At 41.7% G+C, this 12696-nt stretch overlaps 1 protein-coding gene across 1 annotated transcript in view; it reads left to right on the top strand.

The window, feature by feature from the left end:
* The first annotated feature begins 650 nt into the window (after positions 1–650).
* The window catches only part of HERC5 (HECT and RLD domain containing E3 ubiquitin protein ligase 5), a 56223-nt gene continuing 44177 nt past the window's right edge, over positions 651–12696 (top strand). Inside the window, exons 1-7 of the mRNA XM_017848378.1 lie at positions 651–1410; positions 3176–3296; positions 3936–4012; positions 6298–6519; positions 7704–7795; positions 8027–8157; positions 11091–11236. Of these exons, the coding sequence (XP_017703867.1) occupies positions 1149–1410; positions 3176–3296; positions 3936–4012; positions 6298–6519; positions 7704–7795; positions 8027–8157; positions 11091–11236 (1051 nt within the window). The 5' untranslated portion in view covers positions 651–1148. The remainder of the gene's footprint in view (positions 1411–3175; positions 3297–3935; positions 4013–6297; positions 6520–7703; positions 7796–8026; positions 8158–11090; positions 11237–12696) is intronic.

Genomic DNA, 12696 nt, shown 5'->3' with positions numbered 1-12696 from the left:
AAGTTTTCTCCCGTTTCCTGTTTCCTACAACCGACAGACCCATCAATTGGTGAATGAATAAACTGTGGCATGTCCACACGGTAGACTACCATTTAGCAATAACCCAAAGGAATTACTAATTAAACACAATAGGATGAAGCTCAAAGCATTGTGCTAATTTTAAAAAGCCAGATATCACTTAGGTATGGTTCCGTTTGTACGCATTCTAGAAAAGGCCTAAAGCACATCACTGTTGCCAGGCACCCAGGAGTACATAGCTGAGCAGGCGCGAAAGGGGTGGGGGAGGGGTGGCTGACTGCCTAGCTCTGCCCAGTTTTATCTCGGTTATTTATCTCGGTTTGAGCCCCGCGCACAACCCTTCTTTTTTTCTTTTTGATAGGGAGTCTCGCTCTGTCACGCAGGATGGAGTGCATTTGCGCAATCTCGGCTCCGCCTCCCCGGTTCACGCCATTCTCCCACCTCAGCCTCCCCAGTAGCTGGGACTACAGGCGCCCACCACCACGCCTGGCTAATTTTGTTTTTTGTATTTTTAGTAGAGACGGGGTTTCACCGTGTTAGCCAGAATGGTCTTGATCTCCTTCCCTAGTGATCCGCCCGCCTCGGCCTCCCAAAGTGCTGGGATTACAGGCGTGAATCACCACGCCCAGCCGCGGCGCACAACGCTTAACAAACTTTGGCTTCGCTTATCCCGCCCTCTGGAAATGCGTGTGTCAGGGTGCCTCCTAGCGGAACTGCAGCGTTTCCTCGAAAGCCATTCCGTCCAGGAGTTAAGGTGGCCGCTGCACGCCCGGGAACACTTTCTCAGTCCAGCCCACCGGCCTTTACCCCAGCCAACGACCTGTTGCCTTTGGCCGCTTGCCAAGTCACATTAGTTTCCTTTTCCTTTTCGATTCCGCCCCCTAAAAACAACAACAAACATTCTGTTTCGTTTCCCACACGAGCTGCAGGCCCCGCCCCCAAGCTGCACGTGGGGGGCGTGGCGTCCGGGCAGGGGCTCAAAAGCTGAGGCTGCGGTTCCCCGACGCCACGCAGCTGCGCGCAGCTGGTTCCAGTTCTGCCTCGCGACGCACGGGGCAGTGGGCGCGCTCAGTCCTGGGACAACGCGTTCTCTCCTCTCGCGTCTGGGCCTGGGACCTCGCAAAGCGACGATGGAGCGGAGGTCGCGGAGGAAGTCGCGGCGCGACGGGCGCTCGACCGCGGGCCAGACCGCCGCGTCTCAGCCCGCGAAGTCTCCGGACGCGCAGCTCTGGCTCTTCCCCAGCACCTCAGGCTTCTACCGCGCGCTGCTCCGGAGGGCCGAGGTGACGCGCCAAATCTGCTGCTCGCCGCGGCGCCTCGCGGTCTTGGAGCGCGGCGGGGCGGGCGTCCAGGTTCACCAGGTGCTCGCGGGGAGCGGCGCCCGGACGCCGAGTGAGTGGGGCTGGTGTGTGAGGGCTGTGAGGGGCGGGCGGCCGGGGGTCCGCGCCTGAGGGAAGAGAGCCCAGAAGGCCGCAGACGCGCGCCTGGCTCAGGTCGTTTCGCCTACGCCGCACCTGAGCTTTTTTATCGGGTGCGGGGTGAGCGGGATGCTGGCGACCAGCGAATCCTCCACTCAGCAAAGTGGCCGGTGCGGGGCATGGGGGCAGCATCTTCGTTCTTATAGCCAGTCTGGCTTTCTCATAGGTTTCTGTTCAAGTTTGTCCCCCCGTTCCCCGCCCGCCACATCTTCCACTAACTCGTTTTGAGGTAGTAGTCACTGCTCCAACTTTGGGAGCCATTCTCAGTGATGGGATTTTACCTTGGCCTTCAGTTGCACTTCCACGTTCTCATCGAAGTGGGGGAAATAATTGCCCACGTTCTTTAAAATTTTGCCCATCTGTGGAGTGAATAAATTGGTATCTTGCAGCGAGTTTATTTTGCGTTTAACTACTGGACGTTTGCATTCCTTTTTCGGTAAACTGCCTGTTTGTCTTTGCCTGGCTTTTAAAAAATTGAGTTGTTAAATCTTTTTCTTATTTGTATGGAAGAGGTATTTGAGTATTGAATAAGAATAGCCTTTTGCCCGTTGTACATGTTGTAATATTTTTCTCACTTTGCCTTTTGTGGATGTTGTTTTTTATTGTGCATTTTTTGGGGGGTAGTCAATCGATTTTTTGTCTGTTAAGGAGGCTTATGGATTTTATATTAGGTTGGAAAGCTATCCACACTCCCAATATTTTTTAAAATGTACTCATCTTTATGGTAATTTTAAGGTTTTTTTTTTAAGTTAAAATTTTTCGTATGCTTGGAATTTAAGTACTGAGGTAGGAGGGGAGCTAGATTTATTTGCTTTTCCAAATGCTTAGCCGATGTCCCAATACCATTTCTTAATACTTCCTTTTATTTAACTGATTTGAGATGCTGAGACTCTTTAAAAGAAACCATAGGTCCGCTGGGCCATTTCTTATTACCAAACTGTTTTGGTTCCCCTAGCATTTGTAATATGGTTTGTGCTTTGAGATTTTCACATGTATAAATTCTATTTCATTAGCACTGAAGATGAAACAAGGTTCCAAAACTATCCTAGTTTAATTTTGTGAACAAATTAAATAAGAGTACATTTTAACTAGCGGACAGTTTAAAATCTCTTAACTTTAGAAAGGGCCAAATGTTCACTAATGCCGATGAAAATGTTTTCAACAGCATCCTCTTTAAAATAGTACCCCAAACATAAACTTTCCTTTTAAGAATATAGGCATTGGCTTCTATTGGGAACTGTTGGGAGGTGTTTATTACTGTTATTTGCTTTTTGGGAGAAAGGAATGTGTTTCAGAATACACAATCTATTTGTTCTTGAAATGAGTTATGTTGTCTTAAAGTTATATTTTCTTTTTCGTCTTTGTCATTTCAAATTTCGTTTGTCTTCACTTAATAAACAAGAACCTAAAAGCAGATATTTAATTGGATATTTTAAGGGTATGTTCCATTTACAACAAAGTGTAATCAGTATTTTTTCTGATTAAAAAAATATACGTCAAGACAATTGTCATTCCTAATTTGCTTTGCCTACCAGAATTTTCTTAAGAGAAGTTCATGGTAAGTCAACCTTGTGTAGTTGAAATGTTTCCCAGATGTTTTAAGTGTATTATAATGAAATTAGTAATACAGTGGGTAATAATCAACGTGATGATAGTTCCTGGTTGGATTTGCTTTGTAGAATGCATTAAATTAGGAAAAAACATGAAGATACATTCCGTGGACCAAGGAGCAGACCACATGCTGATTCTCTCATCAGATGGAAAACCATTTGAGTATGACTACAACATGAAACATCTAAGGTAGGGAACTTTTTTCTTTTATTAAAATTAATTTTAATCAAAAGACAATAATTTTTGTAGGAAAATGTTGCCATATCTGATTGTTGTCCCCTGCTTTATATAGTAGCATCTTAAGTAAATGATAAATTCTGAACTGACCAGTAAAGTCCTTACGTTCCCCAGGGCAGGTATTATGTGTTGTTTTGGCATTTAAAGAAAATGATTAAATAGTCTGCCTAGCCCTAAATTGGACTTTTACAGTCATTAACTCATTTGATCCTCACAATAGTCCTATAAGTTCAATTTCTGGAAATAAAAGTTTTTTATCTAGAAAAAATACACATTATCATGAAATGATTTGAGACTTTTCCCTAGTAGATTATATGAATTAGAACTCATTTTCATCTTGCATTTATTCCTGCATCATAAATTATTGTTTGCATAATATTTTATTATAATTATGTAATGCATGTTTTTTCTTAAACCACTAATTAAAACATACAGTATTTAAAAAATAATTTTAGATGTACTGAATGTGATGCAATAAATTGAAAGTTTTTTCTTGAGCTTCGTTTCTAATTAAATACTATTAATGGTTCTGAAATCCATGTTGTAACTTTCATTATGGCGATTAACACAAAATGTATTTTCCTTCATCAGGTTTGAAAGCATTTTACAAGGAAAAAAAATAATTCAGATCACGTGTGGAGATTATCATTCTCTTGCACTCTCAAAAGGTATTTTTCTGCAATATTAATAGTTTTGTAGAAGTAATACATGTGTGTATATGTGGAGCCAGTAGAATGTCTATATTTCACTTGTAACAGGACGGAAATACAGTTTTAAATTTGATATAGTTCCGAATACTATTCTTAAAGCAAATACATAATGAGAGAATTCTTGGATCTGTAAAATGTTCAGGTTTCTATAATTACTATTCCTAAATTTGATATGATGTTTTTATTTTTCAAGTACAAAACAGTGAAAATTTTCTGAATAATCAAAACTGTTTTCTCTACAGCTGGTCCAGGCCTGGGGCCACCCTTTTCCAGAAACTGCTTCCCTTTTCCTAACAGTCTTCCAACTTCCACTCTTCCGGCTCAGAATCCCCTTTTGTGGCCAGGTTGCAGGCCTCTGATATGTTTTTTTTTTTTTTTTTTTGGAGACAGAGTCTCGCTCTGCCGCCCAGGCTGGAGTGCAGTGGCCGGATCTCAGCTCACTGCAAGCTCCGCCTCCCGGGTTCACGCCATTCTCCTGCCTCAGCCTCCCGAGTAGCTGGGACTACAGGCGCCCGCCACCTCGCCCGGCTAGTTTTTTGTATTTTTAGTAGAGACGGGGTTTCACCGTGTTAGCCAGGATGGTCTCGATCTCCTGACCTCATGATCCGCCCGTCTCGGCCTCCCAAAGTGCTGGGATTACAGGCTTGAGCCACCGCGCCCGGCCACCTCTGATATGTTTTAACATAACATTGCCTTTTGAATTCAAGGATTCTCCCTAACCCTGTAGTATTTCCCATTTTCTATCAGACACTGTCATGATGGGAAATGGAAGCAGTGAATGTAAATTATTTCCTGAAGAAACTTGACTATGAGGCCAGGCTTGGTGGCTAATGCCTGTAATCCCAGCACTTTGGGAGGCTGAGGTAGGAGGATCACTTGTAGCCAGGAGTTTGAGACCAGCCTGGACAACATAGGGAGACCCCATCTTTACAAAAAAACTTAAAAATTAGCTGGGCATGGTGGCTTGCACCTGTAGTCCCAGCTGCTTGGGAGGGTGAGGCAAGAGGATCCCTTGAGCCCAGGAGTTTGAGGCTGCAGTGAGCCATGATTGTGCCACTGCACTATAGCCTGGGTAACTGAGCGAGACTCTGTCTCAAAGAAAAGAAATGTACTGTGAATGGAATAATTAAGATAGCAGTAGGGTAATAGAAGGGAATTCGGAGTCAAGGGAATTTTTGTTAATATATAGGACAAATGTAAACATGTTCATAAACTGAATAGAATCTGGGATTCAAGGGAAGTTAATAATTAGTGAGTATTGACCTTCATTTCAAAGCCTGTTGAGATTTGATAGTATGAACTTGTATTGGAAAAGACTGATCATTTGACTTCATTAATTCATTAACAAATATTTCATATTATCTACTGTGTTTTGATTATGAAGATGAAACACACACACCCTGCCTTTAAGAAGCCCAGGGTCTAGAGGCATGTATGTACAAGGGATATTCAGAGTTTACTACTAGTAAATCACAGTACAGAAATAATAAAAGTTGGGGAAACAAGAAAATAAGCTGGTCATGCTCATCATTATATTCTTGGTGGTTGACAGGTGCATGAAAATTGTGTGTGAAGGAGAGGCTGTGCTTACCACCAGATCCTGCACAGTATCTTGCAAAGAGATGCCAGTAAACCTTAATTCTCTGGTGTATTTTTTAAGACTCTATTAGATATTGTCAGCTCTATCAGATAACATCTAAGAACACTCCCTAAAAAATGTGATCCATATATTCAGTTAATGGAAGAATAAACTGACTCGTCTGAGCAACTGTAATTTGAAATTAATTTTAGTTGTTGATTTGGGATCTTGTAATTTCAGATGAATTTTACAGTTATTTATTTGGGATCTTTAGGCACATGAAAGGAAGGGAGATAGAGAAAATAGTAGCTCTGGGGTTTTTCGCAGAGGTAGATTGCTTCTGTTTTTCATGGGCCCATCCTCTGAGTGTTTTAAAGTAAATATTTCTTGAATTTGATTTACAATCAAATTTATTATGTTGAAGATATTATTTAATATGTTCAAATAGCTTCACCTTTGAGGTGAGGGATAAGGAAGTGTAACTGTCACTGCTAAAGAGAAGATTCTATGTTTTTCTGTGTCAGACATAGGGTAACTGAGAGTACCATTAGTGCAAAGGTACAATATTGTGATATTATACTATGTAGAGCTTGCATCATGCTTTAGGGTAATGTCTGCTGCATTTTAAATGGAATAAAATAGCATTTGCTTTGTTTATGTCAAGGTGGTGAGCTTTTTGCCTGGGGACAGAACCTGCATGGGCAGCTTGGAGTTGGAAGGAAATTTCCCTCAACCACCACACCACAGATTGTGGAGCACCTCGCAGGAGTACCCTTGGCTCAGATTTCTGCTGGAGAAGCCCACAGCATGGCCTTAACCATGTCTGGCAACATTTATTCGTGGGGAAAAAATGAATTTGGACAACTAGGCCTGGGCCACACTGAGAGTATGGAACACATTCTCAGATTCCTGTCACCAACACTTATACTTGTTAGATGAATTTAATGGACCTCCCTGTCAAATAATGGTTCAAATCTTCACTTTGATTTGCAGTGCTCTTCCTGATTACCTCGCTGTCTTCAGGGCAGAATCAGTCCAAGAGGCATGGGTAGTGTGGAAGTTGTTACTGTAATTGAGACATGTTTCAGGGCTGTGTGTGAGATGGGAAAGGGCATTGAATTAGGGATGAGAACCTGGATTCTGAATCCCACTTTGCAGTTTACTAACTACAAGCCTTGCCCAGTCACTAAACTTTTCTCTAAACCTCATTTTCTTTTTCTGTAAAGTAACAAGTTTGGATGAGATGACCTTTAAAGCCTTTGCACTTAAAGTCTGTTAGTGTATTATTACAAAAGAATACTAAAATTATATTTAAGAAATCACATATCCTGATCTTATTCTATAAGGTATCAATTATGTCTGTAAACACACAAAAACACACATGAAAAAACATGTAATTTCCACTATTGAACAAAGCTGATGGTAAAATTTCTCATGATCCCAAACAACTCATTAGAGTTTTCAGGTGTAAGAAATTCTGCTCCTTTACCCAGCTGTGGTACTGTATGCATTTCCCTGGATCACTGGTTACTCATTTCTCTCTGACACAGTGCAATGCTCATTACACAGAATAGCCAATAAGTCAGTGTTAGAAAAATATTCAAAGGAGAGAAGAGAACAAGCGGCCATTAAACTACTTCGGCTGAATCTCTGAGTGCTTTGACATGAAAATAATCATGAAGAAAAGAAGAGGTAGTGTGAGGTGATGACACTAGTAGATAATTTGAAAGAAAAAGGAATTGCTATGATCATTAAAAGTAATTCTAGATGGTATTGGAAATATCTAATGTGCTGCAATTAAAGTGAATGAAGTCAGAATTGAGAACAGGCTTTGGGACGTGGTTTGACCCTTTCACAGGTGGGTTCCCCTAAGTGTGACCCTTTTGGCCTCTGGTCCCACCTTCACCCTGAGGCATAGAACTTGATCTTAAACATGGCAACATAGAGCCTTTCTTGTCAGAATATCATGAGAACTGTTGTCGCTGGGTTGAGAAGCAGCAGTCCAGGTAACTGCAGTGTGAAACTCAGCATTTCCTTTTGGTCACTTCAGCTATTTTTTTCCTTACATAGGTAAAGATTCTCCTTCCCTTATTGAAGCACTAGACAATCAGAAAGTTGAATTTCTCGCTTGTGGTGGCTCTCACAGTGCCCTGCTCACACAGGTGGGTGTACCCTTGTCTCTTTTTGGCTGTATTTTTAGAAGAACATTTTGTATGGGAAGGTAGTGTTTCCCAGGGAAGAAAGGTCATCACTTCCTACATGTAGGACTGTCCTTCTGATATTTAGGAGCTTTACTTTGACAGTGCTTTTTATTAGTTACTCACTTTGCATCAGTGAATACTACTTTTTTATTTTATTTCTCTAGCATCTGATATTCCATTCCCTTTCCTTAGGATGGGCTGCTGTTTACTTTTGGTGCTGGAAAACATGGGCAACTTGGTCATAATTCAACACAGAATGAGCTAAGACCCTGTTTGGTGGCTGAGCTTGTTGGGAATAAAGTGACTCAGATAGCATGTGGAAGGTAAGTTGTAAAGTATCAATGAAAATTGATAAAATGAATGCAGTAAACTAGATAGTAATTTAATAAAATTTCTATCAGTTTCTTTGAGATTTAAGTATCAAACATTTTCAAATCTGTGAAAATGCTGAACTTATTTAGATAAACATAATACCCCTTTTACTATACATGGTTTTCTTTGTTGTTGTTTTTAATGAGCAGGTACAGTTCACTTTCTGCTGTCTCCTTAGTGAAAATACCTTTGTAACTATTCAGGTGCACTTTTGTCTTTAAGAAAAATAAGTCATTAATTGTTTATTTGGGAAAAGTAAAGCACGAATCACAAAGGATTATTCATTAATGTAATCACCCTCTCTCACAATGCCTTGCGGCCAACATACTTTTTAATGACCAGAGTTCTTTCATTGTAGCCTGCACTAATCACGGTAAAGTATGAGACATAGTCAGTGATGGTTTGAGTGAAATATTCCTAAGAAGTTTAATTTTCACAGCTCTTTTTTAGAAGATTAAGGTAAAATGTCTTGCTCAGACTCCTTGGTTTATTTAAAGGTTTTTATTTTTTTGAGGCGGAATATTGCTCTGTCGCCCAGGCTGGAGTGCAGTGATCTCAGCTCACTGCAACCTCCACCTCCCAGGGTCAGGTGATTCTCCCACCTCAGCCTCTGGAATAGCTAGGATTACAGACGTGCACTGCCACACCGGCTAATTTTTTTTTTTTTTTTTTTTTTTTTTTTTTTTTTGAGACGGAGTCTCGCTCTATCGCACAGGCTGGAGTGCAGTGGCACAATCTTGGCTCACTGCAAACTTCGCCTCTCTGGTTCACGCCATTCTCCTGCCTCAGCCTCCCGAGTAGCTGGCACTACAGGTGCCTGCCACCACGCCTGGCTAATTTTTTGTATTTTTAGGAGAGATGGGGTTTCAACGTGTTAGCCAAGGTGGTCTCTATCCCCTGACCTTGTGATCCACCTGCCTCAGCCTCCCAAAGTGCTGGGATTACAGGCATGAGCCACCGTGCCCGGCCACAACTGGCTAATTTTTGTGTTTTTAGTAGAGATGGGGTTTCGCCGTGTTGGCCAGGCTGGTCTTGAACTCCTGACCTCAGGTGATCTGCCTGCCTTGACCTCCCAGGGTGTTGGGATTACAGGGGTGAGCCACCACGCCACTATTTAATTTTTTGGTCATCAGATATATCAGTGCATGTCTTGCCAGGGGGATATTGGGAGTTGATGGGGTTAAAAAATATTTTCCCCCGTATACACTACTCTTTTGGGGAGTTTTCCCTCACTAAACATAGAGCAAAATTCAGACTGTATTTGAATGTTGGGTTCATTTGTTAGTTTACTGAAACCATTCTTATAAAAAACTAACATGCATACTTTCAGTCTGATTTTCTTATAATCTTGGAGTAGAATTACATAAATGGGTAATATTAAGGTAGACCAAATTATCGGAATATGAGTCTGTTCACCAAACAAACGTCTCTTCAATATTGATACCTCATTCGGTATCTCTTAACCAAAGCAGTCTTATCACCTCTTTGGATTCTTCATTACATACAATTCTTTTGAGTAGCATGTGTTACAAGAGAAGGAGGCAAGTTGGAGATCTGTCTTAATGCACATCAGGGCAATACCCCTACTAACAGGACAATTCACTGGAAAGACTCACAAACTTACTGAAAGCTATTATACTCATAGTCACATTTATTACAAGAAGAGGATACAAATTAGTACCAGTCAAAGGAGGAAGCGTAAGGGCAGGGTCTAGGAGGGCTCCAAATGCTGAGCTTGTGGCTGTCATCTCCCCTTGGAGGAGGTGGATGGTGTTATCTCTTCTGGCCTGATAATGTGACAGGATATACAGAATTTGCCAACCAATCAGAGAAATTCACTCACCCAAGTTGAGAGTTGTGTTTGTTTTTTCTGGTTTTTTTTTTTTTTTTGGAGACAGTACAGGATGTACATAATTTGCCATTCAGTCACAGAAGTTCACCCAAGTTGAGAGTTGTTTTTGGTTTGGCTTTTTTTTTGTTTTTTGAGACAAGGTCTCACTCTGTCACCCAGGCTGGACTGCAGTGGTGCTATCATGGCTTACTGCAGCCTTGACCTCCCAGGCTCAAGCAGTCCTCCTGCCTCAGCCTCCTGAGTAGCTGGGACCACAGGTGCGTGCCACCATGTCCACCTAATTTTTAAATTTGTTGTAGAGATAGGGTCTCCTTATATTGGCCAGGCTGGTCTAAAACTTCTGGGCGCAAAGTATCCTACTGCCTTGGACTCCCAAAGTGCTAGGATTACAGGCATGAGCCACCACACCCCAGCCTAGATTGAGGGTTTCTATTGGGATTTTATTGCTGAGGCATGATTGGTTAAATCATTGCCCAGGTAGTTGAACTTAATCTCCAGCTCTGCCCTCCTGTAGGTCTGAGGGCTTGGGAGATTCTGTGGGTTTAGAGGTTACCTCCCAGGAACTGGGCACCAGCCAGACCTCTCTGGGCAAGGCAGATTCCTTGCTACACAACAGTATAGTGGAGATACAAACAAGCAAATCAGTAGGAAATCAGTGTGGTAAAGGTCTTTGAGAAATTAAATGGGAACTCAACTGAGTCTTCCAGGATGGGAAGATAAGGGACCAGATGGTTTCCAAGAGGTGGTGACTCAAACTGAGGGTGAAAAATGAGCAGAGGGCAAGGGGAGGTGCTTGTTCCAACAAAGGGAACACCATTCGCCAAAGTACGACATCATGGTCTTGAGTGGCCTTTGGGTTCCACAGTCTTGAGGTACATGTTGTTTTCTTGGTTTCCAGATGGTTTTCATCCTTTAAGAGGTGTTTAGTTTCACTCTCACTGGGTAACATAGTTTTGGCAATTTACTGTATTGTTAAACACTCTAATCATTGTGGATAATTAAGGATTGACCATATGTGCTTTTATTTAATAGGTGGCACACGCTTGCCTATGTTTCTGATTTGGGAAAGGTCTTTTCCTTTGGTTCTGGAAAAGATGGACAACTGGGAAACGGTGGAACACTTGACCAGCTGATACCGCTTCCTGTGAAAGTATCATCAAGTGAAGAACTCAAACTTGGTAAATGCTATAGGAACATAGGGTTTGGCATAGTATCTTTTAGAGAAAATGATTTTCTAACTGGGAAATGCAGCAAAGAAAACAGTATATGACTATGAAGGGAGTTTCTTTAAATATTGGTTTCATTTTTTTACTGGTAAACAATTCAAGAGTCAGTCTAATTTATTGAGGCAAAATAATTATTCTGTATTACTCCTTCAGATTAGGATTAATGTGAATTTAAATGATAAAATAGACAGTGGATTCAGAGGCAAATGCAGCTCTCATTCCAGTTTGCAAGAGACTTAACTAATTCTATGGTGGCTGGTTGCCCTGGTTAAGTTGATCCACAGTCATATAAAACCCTCAGAATAATGAGCAATCAACATATACCTGGCACTGAACTGTGCTCAGCACTTACTTGTGTTATCTCACCAATCCTTGTAACGGTTCTGGGAGGTGTATTCTGTCACTTCTGTTTTATTGGAGGATAAAGAGACTTGGAGAGAAAAGAGTTAGCCACTTACTCATGGCCAGTAAGTGGTTTGTCTGGAGTCGAACCCGTGCCCTTTATGACCTCAGTCTGAGTTCTGAAACACTCCACTATAGAAGCACCTTGGAGCATTTCTGTTACTTGTTTCTGAAAGCTTAGTGGTGACCTCAAGTGACAAAATTTACTCATTTCTTGTGGGAAAATGAACAGTAATTTCCTTAAGCAGCATGTATTATCTTTGATTCCTTATAACCAGTTACATGGGCTTAAAGTGCTTATATTCTTTATAGCCAGCGTCATTGGTTAAATCTTGAAAACATGGTTTTTAGTAATGGGAGTTGGGCCGGGCGCAGTGGCTCACGCCTGTAATCCCAGAACTTTGGGAGGCCGAGGCGGGTGGATCACAAGGTCAGGAGATCGAGACCATCCTGGCGAACACGGTGAAACCCCATCTCTACTAAAATAAAAAAAAATTAGCCAGGCGTGGTGGTGGGCGCCTGTAGTCCCAGCTTCTAGGGAGGCTGAGGCAGGAGAATGGCGTGAACCCGCGAGGCGGCGGAGCTTGCAGTGAGCGGAGATTGCGCCACTGCACTCCAGCCTGGATGACAGCAAGACTCCATCTCAAAAAAAAAAAAAAGTAATGGGAGTTTGAATTAAACTGATAGCATTTAGCTAATCAAATATTTGCATTTTATATATAAATATTTATATTATGTATATTAAACTGATGTCACATGTCCACCTTGTGAATTACGTATGTTTGCCAACTAGACTTTACTCCAAAGTATATGTATTTCAGCTTCTTAACTGGTGGAGGATGTATTAATTTTGTCTATTAAGATGACTATGTTTTATTTTATTTTATTTTATTTTATTTTTATTATACTTTAAGTTCTAGGGTACATGTGCATAACGTGCAGGTTTGTTACATATGTATACTTGTGCCATGTTGGTGTGCTGCACCCATCAACTCGTCAGCACCCATCAA

Source organism: Rhinopithecus bieti, unplaced genomic scaffold (assembly GCF_001698545.2).
Source record: "Rhinopithecus bieti isolate Rb0 unplaced genomic scaffold, ASM169854v2 scaffold_31076, whole genome shotgun sequence".
In the NCBI taxonomy this organism is placed as follows: Eukaryota; Metazoa; Chordata; class Mammalia; order Primates; family Cercopithecidae; genus Rhinopithecus; species Rhinopithecus bieti.
This window is presented reverse-complemented; position numbering and strand designations above follow the sequence as displayed.